The sequence below is a fragment of the Orbicella faveolata genome, unplaced genomic scaffold (assembly GCF_042242905.1).
Source record: "Orbicella faveolata isolate gen_17 unplaced genomic scaffold, um_ofav_v1 contig_46, whole genome shotgun sequence".
NCBI classification, from domain to species: Eukaryota; Metazoa; Cnidaria; class Anthozoa; order Scleractinia; family Merulinidae; genus Orbicella; species Orbicella faveolata.
Genome location: NW_028301576.1, coordinates 17,398,731 through 17,422,762, shown reverse-complemented (window position 1 = coordinate 17,422,762; position 24,032 = coordinate 17,398,731). Strand labels below are relative to the sequence as shown.

Genomic DNA, 24,032 nt, shown 5'->3' with positions numbered 1-24,032 from the left:
GGCTCCGAAATAAACTTCGATCGAGCACGTTCGACAACTCTGAACTCACTGCCTAGAGCTTTGAGAGCAATTTACAATATTTCAGGCGACGACGGGGAAGACGTCTTTGCGGACGAGTTGCTTGTATATTAGGAATGGAAAGCTAGATACGAAGTGGAGGAGCAGGCAAACGAACAGCAGGAAAGAAAACTCAAGGACTGCTTTGGATGGTAATTTCGTCAACTAAACATAAGATTCCCACGCGTGTTTATAACCCGTTTACATTTGTCCTTACCGAGAATGTATTTTGTCAAGGTTCTGTTAAATCCAGTTTGTGTTTTACTTTTAGTTGAATGCTTCATGTTTATGAGAGCGACGTACGTGTTGCAGTTTTCGAGACTTGATGACCTCCAAAACATTGGCTTCGATCGATTGAAAATCGTATTGTTTGGACCTGTATTTTTGAAGCTGCGGGAAGCAAGGCGGAAGGAAACATTTCATAGAATTACCGATTTCACATTGTCACACGTTTTAAGTCGTAACTCCAAATAACCAATGTAAATTGTTCTCAAAGTTTGCAGTGAAATTCGTCGGATAAGCGAAAAGGATGTGTTCCCTAAGCGGTCCGCAGATAATGTTACGCGGTCATATTTCCGACGCTATTGCACAGAATCTTTGTCACACTGCTGATTTCCAAACCTTCGAAAAACTCTGTGAGTCTAACAATTTTGTTATCATGTAATTCTAGAGGATTAATCTTCGACTTTCATCTAAATCGAAAGAGAAATAAGTGTTGGTTAGCGGCGTACGGTTGCGATCTATTTACATATCAGTATAACGCTTCTTGATCATGACCGGATCACACAACTTTGCCGGTTATGTTATAAATACTGCGGGATTGGAAGATATAGGTTGTCGGTGGTATTTCTACAAATTGCTGGTTAGCTTTAAGTAGAAAATTTATGAAAATAGCGTTCGAAAGTCTGCGGAACAAATTCCAGTGAGAGTTCTTCAATGGTTCTCACAGATTCAGTTCGCTTGTTTCGGTTCGACAAAATCAACCATCGTTTACGTCTTTATTGCACCATTAGCCGATCATCGTCAGTAAATTGTACAGTATATCTTTCTTTAAATCTGGAATATTGCTGCAACAGCCGATAGCACCTCTGGAAGGCGTTTCTGCGCACTTTTCGAATGTGTATTGCACCATCCTGAAGGAAATGAGAGGAAATGAGATATCCAACCTTCCTGGGTAGACGTCACAAGAGCCGCTGGACCCATTCTCCTCAAACTCGGTCGTGAAACAAAATGGCGGTGTTTTGGAGCTATTTTCGAGATTTCGTCGTGGCACAGAAAATCGAGGATTTAACGGAATCCAAAAATTTTTTCGCAGAACTATTTCAAATAATAAGTAGATTCGTTCTAGCGAAAAACAATTTTTGGGGTTAGGTGCACTTTAAACGCCTGTAGAAACGCAGGGATTTAATCAATCGAGATATTTTTTTCGCTGAAGTAATCAGGGAAACTAGTAGATTTTATTAAAGGAAAAAAATTTTTGGGGGTTAGTGGTACTTTAACTTAACGCTTGTTCGGCAAAACAAGAAAAACAAAACAAATTGCGAAATCAAAAGCTCAGCAATATCTAGAATTACTGTAAACATGTCGAAACAAATGGTAACAAAAATCACAAAACTTACATGGTAATCTGACCGCAAGACCCTGATCTTGGTCTGACGCACAGCTTCACTCAAATCATTCACATGCTTCTTTGTCATCTTAACACCATGAAGGAACAGCATATCCAGGTGAGGAACACGGCTGAGATGTCGCGTGACATCACTTACTCCTTCACCAAGAGGGTTCCACGACAAGCCGAGAACAGACAAGTTAGGAGCCTGGTACAGAGATCTGGCGATGACAGCAGCGGGCTTGGCTGTCAAATTGACATCGTTAAGTAGTAACCAATCAAGTCTGTTTGTAAAGTTAATACGTGAGACCAGGGTGTCCACCAACACAGGATCAGTAGCAAGCAGTCGGTAACCATCAATGTATACACGTCGTGGAGATGTCACAAAAGATAGAACGTCAATAAGCGCCTCCATCTCTTGCCTTTCGTTAACAACGACATGAATGACCCAGACACAGGAGAGACAATGTTGAGTAGCCTGAGCATCAGCAGTGCTGTTCTCAGTCAAACACAAAGCGCAACTGTCGTCTTGTTCACTTGACTGGTTATCAACTGGCTTCTTCCCCTGAGTAGATTCTGGCGATGACATGAGCTCCCTAAGCATTTCAGTGGGAAATGTGGAAACGACTGACATTATTCGAGCAATAGAAAGGTATGTCTTCCCTTCTTCTTTCTTCAGAAAAATATCACCAACCATTTCTAATGAATACTTCTTTAGAAAATCCGAAGCTTTCTTTTCGCCCGAACAGCTGACAATAACTGCACTGAGGTCTTCTAGTACACTGATTAGGTTTTGATAGCTCTGCTCTGTATGTCGGCCGCCAGAGAAGAAGATAAACTCTGGCGCCACAGCAGACCTAAACATGTGCTGATTGGCAACGCTATGCAGCTGGTCAGAATTAATTAATACAACACCACCAACGTAAGCCAAAAATATAGGATAGAGATCTCGCCTCCTGTCAAATGCGCATGAGAGAAAGCTATGTGAGATAAGGGTTAGAAACTGTCGTTGATTGTTAGAAAAGTCTGCAATACAAGGTGTCTCAGTGACGTTGTACTCTGCCAGGCCTTCCTTCTTTCCAACCATCCCCAGATGACTTAGAACAGCGCATGCCGCATCTGCTGACAGCTCACAGGCAAATCTAAGAACGTCAATCATCTTGACAATCTTTTCAAACGATTCAACTTGGCACAGACAGTTTGTACTTGTCTCTTTTAACAACTCCTCCTTGAGATAAAATGCAGCCAGGAACTCCTGTACTGATTTATGAATAAAGTGAACATGTCTCTCGCGTTTCAAAAATGTTCCAGCATTGAGGACATGAAACAACCCGACTTTACTTAATTTCTCGCTCAAAATGCTGTCGGGCAGTTTGTCAATAGGAAAAGAAAGAAAATTCTGCAAAAGTGCGTCAAAGGCAAGCTTGCCTAATGCACATAGCTCTACATTGTAGGTGTCTATATTTTCCTCTTGCTTTGCTTTTGCATCTTTTGCGATAGTGTGGAGGATCAAAGTTTCAATAAAGTATTGGTAAATGTCAGCCCGTGATTTTGGCAGTTCCTTAAAGTGGTTTTCCTCCCAGACTATACAGAGCATCAACAAAAGAAGTGGGATTTCAGCCAAGTCTTTCAAATCTCTTTCGACTAAGTAAGTTACAAACTCTTCAACTTTTTCTTTACCTCCCAGGACCTTGCTTGCGAACGCTCTGACTTGATCGTCACTTTTGAAACCATTTAATTCAAATTGAACGTGGCTGGGCAATATTAACTCGTCAGTTTTCTCTTGCCGGGTTGTGATAATGACGTGGACATCCGACAGTAGCGTGCTCTTCCAAATGTCACGGACAGGTGATTGTTCTCCAGAACAGACGTACTCATCATAGCCATCCAAAATGAGTAACACCTTTTCTTGATTATGAAGTATGTATTCATAGACATCACCGAGTGAAACTGCTCCATCACCAGCCAGCAGTTTAGAAGCCCTTAGAACATCACTGACATTTTTTCAAATCACACACATCTCGCAACTCAATCAACAGCACAACATCAAACTTCATTAGGATTCCTTTCCTCTGATTCGACCAGTCGAAAGCAGTTTTTTGAGAAAATGTGCTTTTCCCAATGCCTGGCCGGCCATAAACCAGAAGTCGCTTTGGATTAGGATGATGCTTGTCGCCCCTGAATATGTCGGTGTAGTCTTCAAGTTCTTCTTGTGTCACTCCACTGGGCTTCCTGTCATCCCTGACCCAGGATAGCTGGGTGTATATTTCATCAATATGAATGGCTGAGGCTGGTTTCCATGGGATGATCTTGACTTTACTGAAGGTGTTATAATGAGAATGTGGCTGTTTTTGACACTCCTCCACAAACGGTTCTGTATGAAAGAGAAGAGAAATGAGTTTGAAATTACAGAACTTGGGCCCAGTTTTGACGAATTAATTATGACGAATTTGCTACAAAGAACAGACTGATTAAACACATGATTTACTCCCATGTACTACAGAAAGGAAGAGATCTGAGGCAAGCTGCTAATATGCTGGAAGTCTATCAGTCGAACCTTAGTCCAGTTCTGCCAACCTTCTCCCATTTCAATTTCAAAATTACAATTTGAAATGTTCTCGTTATTTAAGTGACATGAATGAGAGAATTTTTATTCTCCGCTAAGTTACTTATAGTTTATGATATGTTACGAAATCTGATCTCGCATAATTGAAGGTCTACTAATTTGGACGTTTTCAGTTTATCATTGTCATCAGACAATTAAGGACGGTGCCTACTAAATATAAAGGTTTTTGCACCAGGTTAGGACCACGCAGAAAAAGTAGATCTTTGCAAGGGCTATTGGAATCCACAAAGAAGAATTGACGTAGCCACGCAGTTTTACTCAGGCAGTCAGGCCTGGGTTTAAATTTCGGCTCTCTTGTTTTTTTTTCTCGTTCAGTCACATATCGCCGTCTGGTCTCTAAAGCGAATGCGTCACCTGTGCATGCGTACAGTAAATGGAATTTACAGAAGTTTTCGTCTTTTAAAGTTGGCATGGATTCCATGATTTCCAGGGCGATGGAATCACATGCAAACAAACACACCGTTCGCAGTAGACCAACACCAAAGGACCTTAAACGTTTTCGGAACGGGTCGGTCTGCAACCCTTACGAGAGATCAATTTACCAGCGAACATTTTGAGTGAGTTTTTCAAGAATCATGTTATACCAAAGGAGCCAACAACCGGGGCCATCAACTCCTCAACTTGATAAAAAGCATCTTCAGAGGCGTCATCGTATTTTTAGACGTGATCGTGAACCAAGTAGAATCCCAGCACGAACTCAAGAACGTCTGAGCAACAAGGGCAGAAAGGTTAGACGATTTGTTTACGAATGTATCTGTTCGAGTACACCTCAGTAAAACGCTCTGAGAAACTTCGTAAAGTACAATAAAGTTAAAATCTCGAGCTAAACGATATTCTCTCGTTATTTTCTTGTAACAGAGTTATGTGTCTTTACAAGAATGAAACCCATGTAGCGAATTATTGTACATTTAAGCTGAAAGAAACTAAGGTATGTTGACCCTAGCAAAACAATTCTTGGCTTGCACTGTCACGGAATCCTCACGCAATAAAAAAATTATTCGAAAACCATTTAGTGAATAAAGTCAAGAAATTGTGATGTTAGAGGAGATTAATAAAGATGACACATCTCTAATTTTTAAGTCTGTGCGTTTTCCCAAACCTCAGATATTCGTCGAAATATTTTGCACAAATTTACAGAGCGCAGTATAGAGCCGCCATGTTGGTGTACCTCCGCGGTACACCAACATTGCGGCCGGAAAATAGTGTAAACATCTGTACTGAACAAACAAGCATTTACATAAGCACCTCTCCTAATACTTTAACTTCTGAATGAGCTACAAATCACGAGATAAGTATATGTTTCTCGACAAACGAGTTCGTAGCTCAATGTCACGCACCGCCATAACTCTGAAATTCAAAATGTCTCGCTTGCTTGAGAAACGCAAAGAACAGCAACAACAACAACAACAAAGGCTAAGGAAAATAGACTGAAACGTTTATAGGCTGATATCAAGACCTTAACTCATTTCACGCCGTAAAGGCCTTCAAACGAGTAATAAGCTATTAATCGATTCCAAGAAGTGCAGTCAAAGGCACAATAGCTTGAGCACATCGATTCGATTGAATTTCGTACGACTTCAAATGCAGAACATTTAGCTCAGTTGCAATATAGCTAGTGCTTCTCAGTATAACGACTGCCTGGGTACACGCAGCAAAGCGTCTAGTTTCGAGATAATTAGCCTTGAATCTCAACAAAAGTGCTGACATCAGTATTTTTCTGAAAAAAAAAAAAGGAATGGATATTTCTTCAGAGATTTCCTTAGAGTTCGCCTTTACATACAGAAAAGGAAACAAATTTATAAAGATCTTAACACTGCATGGTAAATGGTACCATCCTATCCTATCCTATATCTCTTTATGCCATAAGGCACATAAGGCTTTGACATTCTCTTTCCAACCACTACGGTTTGCTGCGAGGTTTCTGACATTCGCCCATGACTGCCACCCAGCTGTTTTCCTTTCATCTTCAACCATTCTCCTCCATGTTGTTTTGGGTCGACCAGGCCTTCTTTTCCCTTCTGGCCTCCATTCCAGAGCTGTGACGCAATGTTCCTCTTTGTCTTTCCTCATTATATGTCCAATCCAATTCCATCTTCTACGTCTGATTTCATCACTCGTTCTGTTCACTCCTGTGTTCTCCTGAATTTGTTGGTGGGAGATGGTCTGAGGCCACCTTATTAAATGGTACCATAAAAACCACTTTTGGTATGTTTCTAATGACAAAATTGTTGCAACAACGCTTTTAGAGTCTCTGACAGCCTTCCTCTGATTCAGCTAAAATACTGGTGGTGAGAAACCAAAAACAAAATGTTAGGGTAAACAAGCGTTTTTTAAGGTGGCTGAACACAGTTTTTGATACCTGTGTTCATTCACCTTTTTCCCTAAAACCCTTGATCCCTCGGTCGCCAAAAAAGGCAGCAAGGAAGTTAACAACACAAACGTTGGTTTTTCGATGGTTAAGCTGACGTATGTGCCGTTGCCATGGCAACATGAATAAATATAAACGGGCCTTGAAAATCGGTTTTGCTTATTTATAGAAAATCTAGTCATTAGATTTTCTTTCTAAAAGCATGCAACAAGCTTGTCACGATTCTCATAAGTTAACACCATTTTGCTAATAATTTAACAGAGAGATTTTTAATTATCCCTTGTTGAAGGTTGACTGAAATATCTAGAATTTCCTTTGTTAAAGTTCAATTATTTTCAATACTCCAGTTACTTATTTCCTTAAGTATTTTCGTGCCAAATTTCGTGAAATTCTAATGAGTGGTTTTCGAGTAATAGGCGTATTTCCGAGAGTGCATATTTTCATTCAATCGCAATTTTTTGACTTACCACGCATGCGCTGCATTTAACTGGGTTCTTTCAGTAACAAAGAAAAAGCTGAGAATTGCTGGGTTTTTTGCATCGTTACCTTTTCTAACATATCTTTGTAATAAAAGACTAAAGCCATCAATACACTGGGTTCAATTATAGCGAAAAATAACGCAGATAGTGCGGGTGTTGAGTAAATAAAAGGATCGCTGTATTGACAGCATGTGTGTTTTTTGCAATCCTTGTGCACGCGCTGAATTGCATCAGCAAAAGCGCGCGCAAAAACTGTGTTCGGCCACCTTAAAGTTATTCATCTTTTTTGAAAACTTTTACGGTGCCCGTTACATTTTTTCCTGTCACCTCCCAAGAAAGTAAAGCATTTGCGTTTCTCGCACTTGTTTTGCGCGCGCACTACACCATCTGCAGGTACATATTTACAGTTGGATTTCAGTATAATTCTCGACATATAACAATAGTTTTTCAGCTGGAGGACGTTAACAGTTTTGGTTAGCGATATGCTGCTATTCTGGTGTTCCTGGTTTAAGTACAGGTTCAGTAAACTTGATTTCGTCAGTAGCGCTCGCTACGATTGCCTGTCAGAAGTTAGTATTAGTTGCGCGTGCAAAAATGACGCAAGGAACCCTAAGAAAAACGAAAATAACTTCAGGACTTGAAAGGCATTAAATCACCTCGGTATACGTAGAAATAGCTTCAACCTGTTTTCAAACACGTGTTTAAACCCAGGGCCAATGAAATATGACAGAAAAGGTCCATAAACAACCGGTAAAAGAGCTTTAATTTACTCTTGCTTTCTCGCACGCGATACATGGCGTCACATGAGCGCACGCATAAATAATGGACATGCGCAGTTCAATTCTCGTCCGAAGGTTGTAAAAGCAAGTCTTTGGTCGAAGATTACTCGAAAACCTACTGTACAACCTATGATGAAATTTTCACAGTTGATTTTTAGGGGAGAATCGCGTTTAGAGCCAAATTTTTTAAAATAAACGGGACGCAATGCATGCAGAGGCGAAGACGTCTAAAAACTGTTCCTAGAAGATTGGAACATGAGCAGACAAACTGATTCTTAAACTTTTGGGTTAGAAATTTTAGGGGTTTACATATAGGGTAGTCCATTGGTGGCTCATTCAAGTAGTTCATGTACCAGGTCTATCTTGTTAGTCCATGTACTCGTACTAGGGGTCAGCGAAATGTACCAACCCAAATAAAAAGCACTCCGCAGAAAAGTTCCTCTCTCTGAAATCAACACCTTATTATCTTTTAAGATATTTGGCAAAGCTAATTACCTCGCCGAAATTAATTTGTTGCTTTAACCATATACTCGTCCAAGAGAAAATCATTTTCTCGTGACTTAACATATCGCGTGTGCGACCCGCTTCTCTATCTAAAATTGTATGTATCGAAGATATGTTATTATGAGTTTGCCCGTGAGCGCAAATTTATCCGACACTGTATAAACCAAAATCAACCCCCAAATCTTCGTTTAAAAGCTGAAATTAAAAGTACTCCGCTGATCCTACAAACAGCAAAGGAAAGCCGCAAAGGCAACCCGTAAAGGAATGTTACTCTCTCAGAAATCGACACCTTATTATCTTTAAAAATATTTGGCAACACTAATTACCTCACCGGAAATTAATTTGTTGTTTTAACTGTATACTTGTCATATCGATTAAAAGCAGTCTGCTGATCCTAAAAACAACAAAGGAAAGCCGCGAAGCTTTCACCTATCGCCTGTGCGACTTACTTGTCTATCTAAACTTGTATGTATGGAGGATATGTTCTTATTATGAGTTTGCCCGTGAACGCAAATTTATCCGATACTGTTTAAACCAAAATCCACCCCTCAATCTTCTTTTAAAAGCTCCAATTAAAAGCACTCCGCTGAACCGACAAACAGCAAAGGAAAGCAGCAAAGGAACTCCCAGAGCGCATTTCGCTTCCACAGGGGGATAACAAGTGCGCGACATAAGCGCGACAAACTATGCGAAATCACTATCCAAAGGAATGCATGTGTGCCAACATAAAGCGATGACGTCACACAATACGTCATCACTTAAAAATCTGTCAGACAGATTTTGAGCTATTTTTGATTTCACATTTTCTTAATTTGCGAAAAATCTGTCTTACAGATTTTATTTTACTATGCATGAATTTTAAATCAGAGCAAATTTCTTACTCCTGAAATTTTGAGGTGGGGTCATACGGGTGGATTTTGAGAAAAACGTCACTTAACCTACAAGTGCCCAGTCTCTCCTTAGGTACTCGGTCATTCATTTTGGTCATTTGTATATAGAGAAAGGAAAAACATCTTGGAACATTTTTCAAAAGAGTTAGAAGTTGGCTGTTATAATCTATCAAAACTGTAGTAAGCCACCTTAACTTATGCCCCTGCGTGATGCGCAGGACGTGTGCGCACGAACAAATGTAGGCACCGTCCTTAAAATGACTTTTTTAAGTATATGATAATATATAGATTTAGGCCAGCCTAAAAGCGGAGCTCCTCAGTTATTTTTCGGAATGTTGTTACTAATGAAAATAATCCAACTTGTATGAGGTAAATTGCGAATGATTTAATAGTTTCAGCTGGAACTAGTATTACATCAGCAGATCGAGGTGTAAGATGGTGTGATTATGAAATATAGAGCCATGATTTCAAGGATTTCTTGGAAGCCACCAAAAATCTTGATCACATAACAGAACTGTCTTCTGTGCTTTTTAGTGGCATTTCTTGTTCTTTCCTACCTTATTCAGAAAGACAAGGCATTGTTATTAATCATTATATTCTTCCTTAGCTAACATGGGGACTCCCACACAAAAGAAGTTTACACATTTTTTTGTTGTGGGGACTGATTGAAATGCAGTGGTTACAATATACTCAGTCCCTGAATCTCTACCAAATGAAATCTCACAAAAATACCAAAACAGTATACATATGTGAAAAGCTGGAAAGTTTTGTTTCTCACTTGTTCCCAAAGATACATTTAGCCATCTTCACTATTGTATGAGTCTCCTCCTGCTGGAAGGGTTTGCAATAAGCAAAATCACCCTCACATGAATGGTAATTACGATATTTTTTTTTTGCTGACCATGAATACTTGCATAGGCTTCTAATAATAATTTTATTATTCAATTTCAAAGTGATTTGTTCTTTTTCTCGACTGACATTGTGGACTACAAGAGCTGTTATTGGGTCCATTAATTAATTTTGCTATGATTAAATTATACCAAGAATTATCAGTAAGCTAAGAGGAAGTTATATTATGAACGTGTATTTTGTCTGCACTACACAACCAAATGCACTCCAAGGTTATCAGGCATAGGTACATTTGTCAGAAGAGCCCAGCATTAATTAATATCTCTGTCATAACAGTGACCCCTGTGTTCTCCAACAATTAGCACACAAGAAAAATACACTCAGTAAGATATTGTTTACAATAAAAATCAATGCCTATAAGCAATCATACGGACCTTAAATTTATATTACCTCAGAAATATCTCACCAGGCCATGGTCGCTTTGAAAATCTTTGATGTTTTAATACAGGCTCCCCATCTGTAACCTGTTCATATATTGACTGACAGGAACAGGCATGTAATTCCTTTCTTTGATATACAGTGTACTTCATTGTTAGCTGTTTACTGAGTGTTAGTAGTGAATCAAATGCTAGGGGTTGGTACTCCAACTTTCACTGCGGCAGGCTCTGCCCTGAGATACAAAGCAAACTTACATAACTGTTATGAACTTCGCCACTTGCTTTCGAGAGCAAATGCAATTTGCTTCAAACAAGCAACTGGAACATTGAGGGTTACAACAATGTGCACAGTCCCAATCACAGGGTCATCCAGCCTGTTTGGTTGTACATATAACTGTACAACTGTATATGAGTTCAGCTTCCAGAAGAAAATCAGAGTTTGTCAGGATAAATACTGATGTTCTTGCTTACTCAATGAATGAATGTGCAGTTCCAGAAGATATTCACACCCAACACCCATTCACGGCCAGTCTTTAGAAATTCCAAATTAAAGTATCAGGAATCAAGAGCTCTAATAGAGAAAAAACCTCCATGTGGGGTATGAATCTTTTCTTGAAGAAAACAATGTCTGAGAAATCATTAATTACAAAATAATGTTTAAGAAACATCTTACCTTTCAGAGAATTTTGTAATCTACACTGTCTGGCCAGTTCATATACATGTATTTGACAAGTTGACACTGGGCATGTTTGTAAATTTGTGCACTTCAACATCACATTACTATGTAGTAGCACTGGCCAACTAAAAACAAACAGCATAATTTGGTTAATTAATATACACTGTACATTATTAGGTTGAAATATTGGTGTAGATTGTTGCACATCAACAGATACAGAAACTATTTGCACCTGAATCATAACGAGTGAAAAATCGTGCATGAGACATTTACATGTACATGTAACAGCCATCCACCTCAGAACCATCACAGATATGATATGATATTTTTAAACTCTCTGAAATTTCAGATTATTCAAGATTAACATATGCACATACATCATCTGGGGCAACCCTAAAACACTGAATTTGGAAACCGAAATCCAGAATCCAGAATCTGGAATCCAGAATCTGGAACCAAAAACCAGAATCTGGAATCCAGATATTATGAATGATGATGGAAATAATTCACTTCAGCAATGTCTAATAAATAAATATGAGCAAAAATCATTTTGTTGTTATTTATTTTCTTAGCTTTACTTCAGCCACAGACTGTAATTGCTAAAAAATTGTTGACTAGTTCTGAACAACCCTTAGCTATATATCTGGCCCCGTTGTTCAAAAGCTGCATAAAGCTATTCATTGGGTACATCACTATCCAGTCAGGGTTACTGATTTTTTGGGTGGATAGAGTTACTCATAGCCTGCGAGCAGGCTCTAGTATCTGTCTCTATTGTCTGAGCAGGCTAAATAGGTGTCTAGTGTTTTTCTGCATTGGCATGTCACCAAGAGCCTTCATGCGGCTTTGCCACTCACACCCCCAGCCCAAACACGAGAGCCTGCTCATAGGCTAAGTTACCCATCTTTTGTTCAAGCTGGCCCTGGTGAGAGCCTGGTTCTTGTCTAGATCAAATTGCTTCGAGAAGACTGGTGAGCAGCACATCAACAACAAGCTATTATAGGCTATTGCAGTGAGTTTCTGGCAGTCTTTTAGCATCTTTGAACAGCATGTGGTCTGATCTGTCAGCAAGTGAGAAGCAGACGGAAGTAAGTGTGCAACATTTCTACAAATTGTTTTAATATGATGGCCGCCAAGAATATGAAATGCTGATTTGTCACAGTATCAGTGTGGAAATTGTGTTAATCTGGAATTGGTCTCGTATCTGTTGGAAAAATCAAATTTCATATTTAGACCAGACGGGTTAGCCCTTGGACTTCGAAATTGGGGGGCGTGACCGTCAATGTACAGGGGGCTGCCACTGATGGATATCCTGTTCTCTATGACATTTTCTATCTTGTTCAGTATGTACTAGACATAAAGGATAAATTTATACTTCCGGTAAATTGAAGATCACTCATTAAACAAAATGGCAATTACCATCAAGCTTATTTTAAACACTCTTGAGGTGCTTGGAATAAAATTAAGATGCACTTTACTATTTTCTCATAATCATAGCCCTCACTAAAAATAATGGTTGCACAATTTCAACAGACGGGGAATTTTTGTTTCAAAAAAGGTTAAGTTTGAGGTCCTTTTTACTTGGCAGCTTACTTTTTACAGTCGAAAAGCTAAGCAAAACAATTTTCGCGTATTTGAAGAACTTATTTTCGTTGATTCGCGGATTCCGGTTTCCAGTTTCTGGATTCCGGTTTTTGGTTCCAGATTCCGGATTCCGGTTTCTGGGTTTTAGGGTTGCCCCATATTTAACATATTGTTTGCTTCACATTCAGTTTACACATGGCTGTTATCCAGCATAGGCAGGGTACCTATTCTTGTGATGAAATGACACAAAATTCAAGAACAAGAAGTCATAAGCATAAAACTAACTTACATAGTAGTGCTTACAGTTCCTCTTACTGTCTGCATATGCTGTCCATAAACTGATGCTGCCTGGACAATGTACTCATTATTTTTCTGATCACACCTTTTAAAACGTCACTGTTATATAATTTGTCCTGAAAAAGCAATACATGAAATGTTATGCCTTTGGCACTCACCAAATACCTTTACATGATGTATAATGTACACCATATCAACATTCACAATTCTCTTTACTTTCATTGTAACTCTTTTGTGTCATTTTCCCTCACTTGAAGGCAGGACTTCCACATTAGGTTATAATTTGCCTCTGGAATCTCTATGAATTCACAGGGAGTGATAACAATTAAATCATGACTAATTTTAGCAAAGGAGGCATTCAAATGTCAGATTTTAATGCTAAGTTTATACAGTAACTTTACATTACTCTTCGTACATATATATAACCTCTCAATTATTGCACCTATAGACAGAAGGTGTGCTGGGGGAAGAAATGTTCTAAACTCTCTGAACTTTTCCCCCTTACCTGTAATAGGATGACTATTATGAACTACGGTTTGTAACCAACACCAACATCAGGTTATGTATACACATGTATATTTTGTTGTCGTCTGTAATCATAAAAAAATAAAAATTTAAAATCCTCCATAAAGTTCATACTCAATAACACTGCTACATGTAGTGCTGTTACTGGAAATCAATTTAAGTGAAACTGTTGAAACAGCTCTGCCAAAATTTTTCCTAGCAGTTAAGGCAGGATAACAGAATATACATGTAGCACACAGCAAAGACTAGAGATACACACATGTTAGTTATCAGTTAGGATTTGGTGAGCTTCTGTGCTGTAGGTATGGTGGAAAATAATAGATTATCAGAAATGAAGGTTCCTGAGACATTTTGACAGCACTGAGAGGAATTAACATATAAATTCACAAAAGAAGAAGTTCTTGCCCTGTCCAGTTCTGTGTAATAAAAATATCATTTACATATGAGTCATTTATAATATGTGGTTTGTGTTTAAAGCCGATATAATGCACAATCTGACTGGCCAATTCCAGTGCATTATTTACATTTACATGGTATACCTCGGTAAAACCATAAAACATTGCGTGCGACTAAAATAAAAAATATAAAAAATAAAAAGAAATGCCTAATTCATAACAATTTAAAATACTCAACACTAAAACGAATGTAATTCTTTACTTGAAAATTATTCTCCCGTAATGCCCATGGGCCAATTACAGGCATGCTAAAAAGTCCTAACACAAAGTAAAAGGAAATTAAGAAAACTATTGCTTTTTTCCGGAAAATTGTAGCGACTGAAGACAATGATGGAACACTCTGAGAATGCATTCTATCAACCTGATGAGATAAAATTTAAGGAGAATAGAGAATTTACGAGGTTATATCACAAACAAATTGGTACAGGACAGGAGAAAGGAAACTGTACAGCCAGGAAGAAACTGAAACTTTCTTCGACCAGCAAAAAAGTATGCATGCACAACAAAGAAAACAGTCAGTGACATTCATTTAATAAGTTAGTAAATAAAAAATTAGTGTGAAGAAGAGAGCAAAGAGAGAGAGAGTGGAGATAGGAGAGCGTTCTCTCCAACTAAATTGTGTATATATGTATGTAAAAGTTATTCTTATTACTGGGAAATGGTCAGGGCAAGAACTTCTATTACACTGTTCAATTTACTGAGTTAATTAGTACTATCTCACTTTTTTGGAACATTTCCATATTAAGTGTAAATACCGCATTGGGGAATAACCTCTTATTAACAAAATACGGTGCATGTACCCCCAACCAAAAGCAATGGCACAAATAACATGAAATAGCCAATCAAAATCAAAGCAGAGCTTTATTTGCAGACAGGATTGCCATGCATAATCGTCTACTCGACATTTTGGACTATATAAGCATTTCACCAAACCGAACTAATTGGACAGACAACAAAATAAAACGAGGAAATCTACATTATAAACACAAGATGCATATCACTACATCTGAGCTTGAGTATCAACAGCAAATCCCTTTTCAATGAACGGTGACCGAATAAAAGAGAGAATAAAGAAAATTCGTTTAAGCTTGCAGTGTTAAAGTTTAAAAATTATTCACGCTTAAATTTGAATATTACTGAGAGTCTGTATTTTTGCCGACGGCTTAATTTAGCTATGCAGTCATTTTATTGGCAGTAGCTTTACCAGTCTTCAACCAATTTAACCTCGGAATTCACAAAAGCATTTTGCCAAACCGAATAAATTGAACTAACAAAATGAGGAAATCTCCATACTTTGTAATCACAATATGCAAATATTCACATAGGAACAAAAGTAAATTTAGCAAATCCTGTTCGCTTCGGCTTAAAATGGTTTGTAGACCTTTCTTGATTCAGTTTTCAACAACAGAAGAACAAATTTTAGCAGTCTACGAAGCGGCAGTGCTAACTAAATCAGAGAAAACTTCAAAACTCGCCCGGCCGTGTTTACAAGTACGATTTTGGTTAAGCTTATTTTTAGATGTGAGGTTATAAGCTTAAATTGACGACAAAAATCGATAGAAAACATAATTTGTTTACAACTTACAGCAACCTCCAAAGCGACCCACGTGTTATTGTTTAGAGACGAGCGAAATTAAAACGATGCAATTTTTAAAATCTCTTACAGCATGGCTTCAAATAAGGAAGACTTTTAATGGATTCCAATTGAAAATAAGCTTATATCGCCGAGGAAACTTGTTAATTTTCATACCAAACGCAACAACAAAAGTCACTTACCACAAGTTGGCAATTCAGTTTGGCCAGTGTAAATCTTCCAGGCAGAAACTTGCAGCAAAAGTTGTGAAGACTAAACTGAAGTTATATTTTCGATAGATCAACGAATCAACCACTTCTTTCCGCTACGTTTACTGTTTTGCAATTTCTCTAAAACACTCGGGTACATTTGATTTCTCTTGTTCATCACCTGACCAAATCAGGTGACTTTTGAATTTTCTTCCACGGCTGCACAGCATCACGTTCGCACGAATTTTGAACTTGGCCATGGGGAGTTCGGCAGTCTTCTGAATCAATCTGTCGGGTACTTTCACCTCCTTTCTATAGCCCTCGTTAGCTTTGGTTCACGGCATTGTTCGGTATTATTTCACCTCCTTTCTCTAGCCCTTGACTAGCTATAATTCACGGCATTGTTCAGTACTGTTTCGCCTCCTTCCCCAGCGCTGGCCCGCTCAGTCTTTTTCGCGATCTTCTTCGCTACTTCTTTGCCTGTTAAATCTTGCTTTCTGTCTTTTGCTTCAGCGCAACCCTGTCTTAAAAATATTAAATCAACCGCCGCTATCGTTTTCCTTTAAAAATCCCACCAAGAAAAATGGCATTCACCCGCTACCAACTGAGGGTGCATGTCTCTGTCAACCTATTAGCTGGAGTATGGCCGCCATCTTGCGCAACTCTGTCGTCGTCGTCGTCATTATCGTCGTTGCCGTTGTGCGTATGTGCCCACGAGCAATACCACTAGCCATGATAACCATGAGAAAATTAATTCATGGGTTTCCTTTTCTTCCCTATATGGGTATGGGGCTCCGCCGGAGCTCCGCTATAAGTATATGTCAATCAAAGACCAATGAAACTTCGCATTGATGTGACGGAGGGAAGACTGTTAAAAGGCTTTCGAAAACTGATCTAGTCTTGTTAGCTATGATCCCCCAAAATTGTATCGAAACACTCACAATATGGATCTTCCTGTGTAAAATTTGCTGTAACCTGTTTTTCTAATACTTTTCTATTACTATTGGAAAGAAAATTATCCTCAGCATATGTGGAAATGGAAAAAAGGATACCATTTTCTTACCTGGTAAACTTAGCAGCTAAAAGTATCGGAGACTGATCTGCTCAAAAATCGAACCAACTTATGGAGAAATAACTGTGACTTCAGCATCCAGCATGCATGCAAGGAAATTGCAGTCTTGAGGTCAATTCAAGAGGTGTGTGTACATAGTACATGTAACATTGTACCCCTTGGCCTATATATTACATCTATATAACAATAAGTCAGGTTTTCTTTCTCCCAGTCTTCTGCTGCTATGAAAAATGGAATGAAATGTTCACATAAACATATAAAATGAGCTAACACTGAAAGGAATTGTTAAGTACTATTAATCAATCATCCTTTCCGAATTCGTGGATATGGTGATCTATTCTGTTATTCCTGTTTTATATGTCGTAGTTTCAAAAAAAGGTTCCTTAACCCCTCCTCAACCCACTTCCCCACCAAATTTCATAACCAAATTTCCTGCACACTTTCTGGGCACTTTTGTCATCAGGCAGCCCCCTCCAATCAAGACTAGAATTTTTTTTCATAATTCAGTTTGCACTAGTCGCCCTCTTTAAAACCAAATCACCACTTTTTTATCTGACATTTCCTACTCATTAATGTTTGCAGTAACTCAACGGAAAACGCTCTAATGTATTCAGTTAAAAAAAAAAACCCTGAAAATTTTGAATTTTGATTAAACTTCACCGACCAAGTCATTTACTACTGCGTCTCAAGGACATTTCCAAATAATAAAGGACTCATTTCTCACCTTTCTTCACTGGAAATTCCATCACTTCATGGCCAGCAAGATGCCTAAGATTCAAGATAACGTTGTTTTATTAACTTTTTATTAACTTATCAATGAATAATTTCTGTTTGTGGTTACTGACCTCTCACCCATCTATCCTGTATGACAGCCTTACCTATAGAAAGAGGTTGTACATTAAGGGCCCATTAACTGATCTTTTCGAGCGGTTGCTAAGGAAAATTTTACTCTCATATAACCTCGTCATTTTTAGTTACTCACTCACTCACTGCCCATTGTGCCCACTGGCACGTAAGGCAGCAACAAAGTTCTTCCACTTCTGTCTGTCTTTTGCCAGCTGTTGGATCTTGTTCCAGCTCTGTTTTAAGCCCCCATTTTTAGTTAGTTCAACGTTATTTCATGTATTTTTACTTTTTCATGATCAGTAACACCAAAGCTGACGTCATCAGGCCACGCCCATGGTCATGTGACTGATTCAGACAAAATGCAAAGGCTCCCAGGCAAATTATGTTATCGGGATTTTGTTCATTGATTTAATATTTTAATTTTAATCTTCATTACGCTATACATAGATTTTGTTTCATTTCTTGAAGGCCAAATTTTGAGAGAACTTCGAATTGAAAAATTCGTAATTTTCTGGGAAAAGCATGATTTCACAAAAGGAATGCATAGATACCGTAGAATTGCGAAAGTAACGGTCCCCCGAAAATAATGGCTCCCCGAAAGTAACGTTTATGTTTTACCTTCCTACTGAACCCCCAAAGTAACGGTCCCCTGAAAGTAGTGGCCCTTTAGAAGTCACGAAAATAACGGCTCTGCGAAAGTAACATGTAACATTTGTTTTACCCTGCTATTGAACCCCGAAAGTAACGGCTTCCCTGAAAGTAGCGGCCCACCCAAAAGTAGCGGCCCTTTAGAAGTCACTAAAAGACAAAGTCTCTCTTCTCAAGTGCGGGTCATGCGGATGGAGCAGCCCGCATGTAGGACTGAACATTGACTTGAAGAGTTGTCTATGATTTTATTTCGAACCTGACTGAATTTTTCTTGAAACTATGATTTATAAGCTGTGTTTGTCCAGCAGCAGAGTCAAATGATGTACTGTAGGGTTATCACTTGTATTGGGTCTCAGTCTTTTTGTTTATACAGTCTGCTTTGTTTATGAGGGTAGTTGGAAACATACATAAATGGAATGTTTACTTTCTTGTGTTATGTGTCCGCTTTGTCTGAAATGACTGTTATGTTTTTTAACCATCAGAAAGTAACGGCTAACCGTAAGTAACGGCTACACGAAAGTAGCGGCCCCTTTTGCCTTCTAAATCCGAAAGTAACGGGAGCTGTTACTTTCAGAATTCTACGGTATGTTTCCAACGTTGGCTTTAATCAAAACTCGCCGAAAAAGGCTGGAAAAACCGCGTTTCCTCTGGCATTTAAAGAAACCGGAGGTGCCCCTGATGTATAATGGAAGTTACCCCATCAGCACGCGCACAGTTTACACTACCAGCGCACTTCGGTAAGATCAAACAAAGTACACGGAAGCCTCACGGAGTTGGTTTTCTCTTTTTTTTTGCTCTTGTCTTTCTCTTATTTCGTTTTTGCTTGTACTTTTTTACTTGCATTTTCTGTAACACAAAGAAAAAACAGCTAAAATGTAAGCGATATTGCAAGTTGTTGAATTGCTTTTATTTTCCGTGCTCTGGGGAACCCAAAAAATTGGGTGGGGATGTGCAGCCCGCCTCCTAAAACCCTTACCCTATTTATGACCAAAGTCTGCGATTTTCCCTACCCTATTTATAACCTGACCAAAAATTTGATACCCTATTTATGGCTGTTGCGTCTGGCACAGTTGCTTTAAACATAATTTATGAAGAGCTTTTGTTGATGGTCTTATTGATAATGATGAAAAAGTAGCTTCTTCTAAAAAACATAATTAATTCAAGACCAGAGTGCAAAAACCATACCTATTTCTGACCAAAATGGCCAAAATCGATACCCAATTTATGACCAAAATGGCTGAAAAACCATACCCTTTGGGGCCACACATACCTATATCGCCCATATAAGGGAGTACCCACTGGGGTTGAGGCTGACGTAAGTAACAGGAAGTGAAATTTCACCTCCATAGCAACACGCGCGGCCCGCGCACGCATGAGTCGGTTAATGAGCCCTTAATGAGAAAGGGTATAGCTAGTCTGCAGTCTCCCTATGGCCTATTTATCAATTGAACTTGTAAGGATTGTTTGATAGAAATACATATACGATTTAAACCAAGAGATCAATGTCCAGGTATGTGAAGCTCTTAAGGAAAAAAAAACTGATTAACTTGTAAATTAACAACTTCAAAGGAAATGTAAATTACCTTGATTGGCATTTAAAGCAAAGAAGGAAGTCCGGGCACTTATAGCAGCAAAATCGTCTCCCAAGTATAAAACCTTTACAATCACCACACTTGAATCTGAAACAATGGAACATGAATCACATTATTAGAGTTTGCAAGCTTGAACATGGCATTTAAGTGAGTCGGTCCGAAAGTAGGCGGGGCAGGCAGGCAGGCAGGCAGGCAAGCAGGCAGGCAGAAAGGATGACAAGTGGTGGGCGCAAAAGAAGTTTATTTCAAACAAAAAAGGCAAAGTATTCGAACATTTAAAAGGCCTATAGAACCGAGCTATTTTCCCTTTTGCCTTACCTTGAAAAACAATGGTATCATCTGCTAAAAAGGAGTCACAAGAGTCATACAAAACAATGCCACGTTTTATCATTAGAACTAGCAGGCTGACATTAAGTCTACAACTACAGATGTGCCATTTTGGTTTTGGTATAAAACTTAAAAAAGAACACAAAAAATTAAACACATTTTATTAAAGCCATTTTTTCGCCTTCCCATGAGCTCTTTTCGTTTATTACACAAGCTACTTTCTCCTCTTTCTTCCTTTTTCTTTCAAAAAATATATGCTCTTGGAGGCATTTGGAAGCAGTCATACAGATATAATAAGAATATAATAAATAGCAGGCTGAAGCTAGACTATGAAGAGTCCCTCTTTCGCTTAGTCCGTCGTGCGTGACGCGAAAGAAAACCGCGAGAAAAAAAGGCCACACGAAATCCTGGTAGACTATGGGAAGTCCCTTTTTCGCTTAGTCCATCGTGCGTGACGCAAAAGAAAACCACGAGAAAAAAATGGCCGAGCGAAATCCTGGTAGACTACGAGTAGTCCCTCTTTCGCTTAGTCCGTTGTGCGTGACGCGAATGAAAACCGTGAGAAAAAATTGGCCACGCGAAAACCTGATAGACTACGAGTAGTCCCTCTTTTGCTTAGTCCGTCGTGCGTGACGCGAAAGAAATCCGCAAGAAAAAAATGGCCGCGCGAAATCTAAAGCTAAACGCTTAAAGGTCCTTAAAGAAACACACAATGAGACCATGTGGCATAAAGGCTAAGTTTGTTGTTCCTGTACATATTTCACTGGCTATTTTTTGGGGGATATGAAAGATTTTTTAACTTGCACAAAATTCATTCACTGAAATTCTCTACCGTTGGAATCCCCGAAATAACGTAATGTGGTCAATTTCGTGTGGCCTAACACAGACACGTCTAGGATACTAAATTTCCACGACAATTCTCACTAAAACAATTGCATCCTAATCAAAAGAACTTGCAAAGAACTCGGTGATATAAACACTTTAAAGACCCTATAATGCCCCCTGATTCAATCAACTTTGGAGTATTGTTCAGTTGCCTGGTCCACCTTCACAAACAAAAATATGAACAAACTAGCGAGAATTCAGCGTAGGGCAACAAAGTTTATTCTAAAATCTGATGAACTGTATGACGTTAGCTTAATAAAGAAAGCGTAACAAAGGCCCTACCTTTCTGATATCACATTTTTATTCAATTATTTAACAATTAGACCCATAGCCCGCAAGGGCTACGGGTCAATAGCCTATGAGGCGAAGCCGAATGGGCTATAGACCCGTGGCCCTTGAGGGCGAAGGGTCTAATTGTTTCAGTACCACCCAACTAGTCGGACAGAAAAGGCAATAACAAAGTTAGCAAATGCAAGTTGAAGAAATATTTATTTGGGGATAAAACGAAAGAAAGCATCACGCCCCATTGCACCAATTTCGCTACTCGAGGACTATTACTAATAGTCCTCTAGTAGCATAGCCAATCAAAATGCAGGATTTGCATTAGTCCGCTAGTTGGGTGATACTAAAATCTGATAGTCTTGACCTTCATTTTCCTAACTGTGATCCTTGAAACCTTCCTTGCCTTTCTCACCCACAGTAAGGAGTGTCAGATTAAAAGTCAAAATTTTAAAAGAAATCCTTTAATTCAATGTTTCTAACCGCGAAAGAGTTACAGTATATCTTCTGAGCCTAACAATTGGTCCATACGTTAATGAACGACTCTTAAATTTCCTAGAAGTGTTTTTAAATGTAAGGATGCGTGAAGACTCACTCTGTTTTCTCAAACATATTCGAGCCATTGATTAATTGATGTGGCCGTGTCAGTGTATTGAATAACATAATGCAAAACTCTCACATTGTTTACAGAGTGAGTGAGTAAGAAACTTTATTTAAGTGTCAAAAAACCTTATAGCCTGGAAATAACACACCATACTAATTAGGGGACACTGCTAAAAAACTATACTAATACTAATATTAATACAATAAAAAATAAATGACTTGAAGGGCATTATGTGCAGCACAGGATGCAGCCCTTACAGCCGGTGTCCATTAACCCTTTGAATACCAAACTTTCGCCAAAAAATACCGTTTCTAACTGTTTAGTCAGGTTTTTTAGCTGCCATGACGCTAAATAAGCCTAAGTTTTGCTAAAAAAGCGTTTTTTTTTACTAAAGGAGAGATTTTTCGAGGATTAGGTACAAAATTGAGCAAAACTTCAATTACGGGCATGCGCATAAGCCAAATTTTTTTTTCTTTTTTTTTTTTGTGCCATTAACCGTTCTCAATTTCGTTTGTTAGCCCTTTCCTTTCTGTTTTTCTCTGCCCTTATACACTGGCTCCCTTTTGCATTGTATGTTCTTTCTGGCTGCAGTGAAAAGTTGGATGTTAATTACAGGCGAAGCCTAGAAATGGACCTTGATCAATCATAGGCGTTGTGGACCATTTTACCACCGTTTTTGTACCAAAACTGATGACCTTGTTTTTGGATTTGCGACGTCAGAATGTCGTCGATATCTAAACCTGACCATTGTGCAGAAGGAGCTAGCCTAGCACTACTATCTGCTTATCAATAATATTTGATGACATTTAAATTGATGACGTTACAAGTGGTACAAAGAGCACGACCATTAATTACGCAGAGAGTGCTTCCCATAACTAACAGTGTTGTATCTAGGAGTAGAAAAATCTCATTGTCTCAGGTTGTATGCGGAAATATGCTCGTTAAAACACTCTTCAGGGCTTTATAAGCTTTATAGAGTTGGGATCAAGGCATCACCGTCTGAAGGGAAAAATAACCTGATTTCTTATACTATTCATTATTGTAGCCAATTTTAGGCTCACCGGTAGCCAGAGCGCGGAATGCAAGCGTCATTATCACCTTATGAAATACCGAAAATATAAGACGCCTCATAACAGTTTTTACTTTAAACTTACCTATGTTGTGTCCTTGATGATTCGTGTGATTTTACAGGGTTGCAGGCGTTCCAGAGCCGGTTTGAGGCTTTTTCTGAGCTGGATGATTTTTCACTCAAAGAAGTGCTTCTTCGAGTAAAAATCCACCCCATCCAAAAAAAAGACCTTATCTACTGCACTGTAAAAGTGTAAAAGCATAAACGACAAAAAGAAAACTTAGCTCAGTTCAAAGGAAAACTGGATTTCTAATTTTGCACATTTTAAACTGCCAGTGCGAAAGCCTTCTGACTTCTGATTTCTGAGCCTTCCGACTTCCTACTTCAAAATTTAAATGATCGATATCCGACATGCACCTTATTTCCCTGGAAATCGAGTCAAATTTAACCATATTAGACATCAGGTTTCGGGCCAGATTTCAATATTTGTTAGTGTAATACTTATTATGTAAATCTAATTTCACAGAGAGTCTAGGAAGGGATACCTTTGTGTTGCAAAACTACGATGGCAACCCAAAGGAATTGAATCGAAAACGTCGCAGAACAAAGATCGAAATGAACTGAAAGTAATAAATTTTGTAGTGCCATAACATATACACGCTTATATTACTGATACACAGTTTAGTCGCATTTAGCCTGCCACCCTTATTTTGTGTATTAGCGAGTGCAATCCTTAGTGTTTGGAATCGCCTTTCTCCGGTCATTTTCTGTCACTTTACTAGCCCTTCATATTGCG

At 38.7% G+C, this 24,032-nt stretch overlaps 1 protein-coding gene across 2 annotated transcripts in view; it reads right to left on the bottom strand.

Annotated features, from left to right (window-relative positions):
* Positions 1-23,385, bottom strand: part of LOC149098701 (uncharacterized) — a 29,855-nt gene extending 6,470 nt beyond the window's left edge. Inside the window, exons 1-4 of one of the 2 annotated variants that reach the window (XM_089278632.1) lie at positions 23,322-23,385; positions 20,064-20,159; positions 17,711-17,754; positions 1,677-4,040 (exon numbers count right to left, since the gene is read on the bottom strand). In XM_089278632.1, coding sequence (XP_089134758.1) covers positions 1,677-3,263 — 1,587 coding nt within the window. In that variant the 5' untranslated portion in view covers positions 3,264-4,040; positions 17,711-17,754; positions 20,064-20,159; positions 23,322-23,385. Of the gene's footprint in view, positions 1-1,676; positions 4,041-10,611; positions 12,662-17,710; positions 17,755-20,063; positions 20,160-23,321 lie in introns of those variants that run through there. The other variant, XR_016203964.1, reaches the window with a different exon arrangement.
* Between the last annotated feature and the right edge of the window lie 647 nt (positions 23,386-24,032).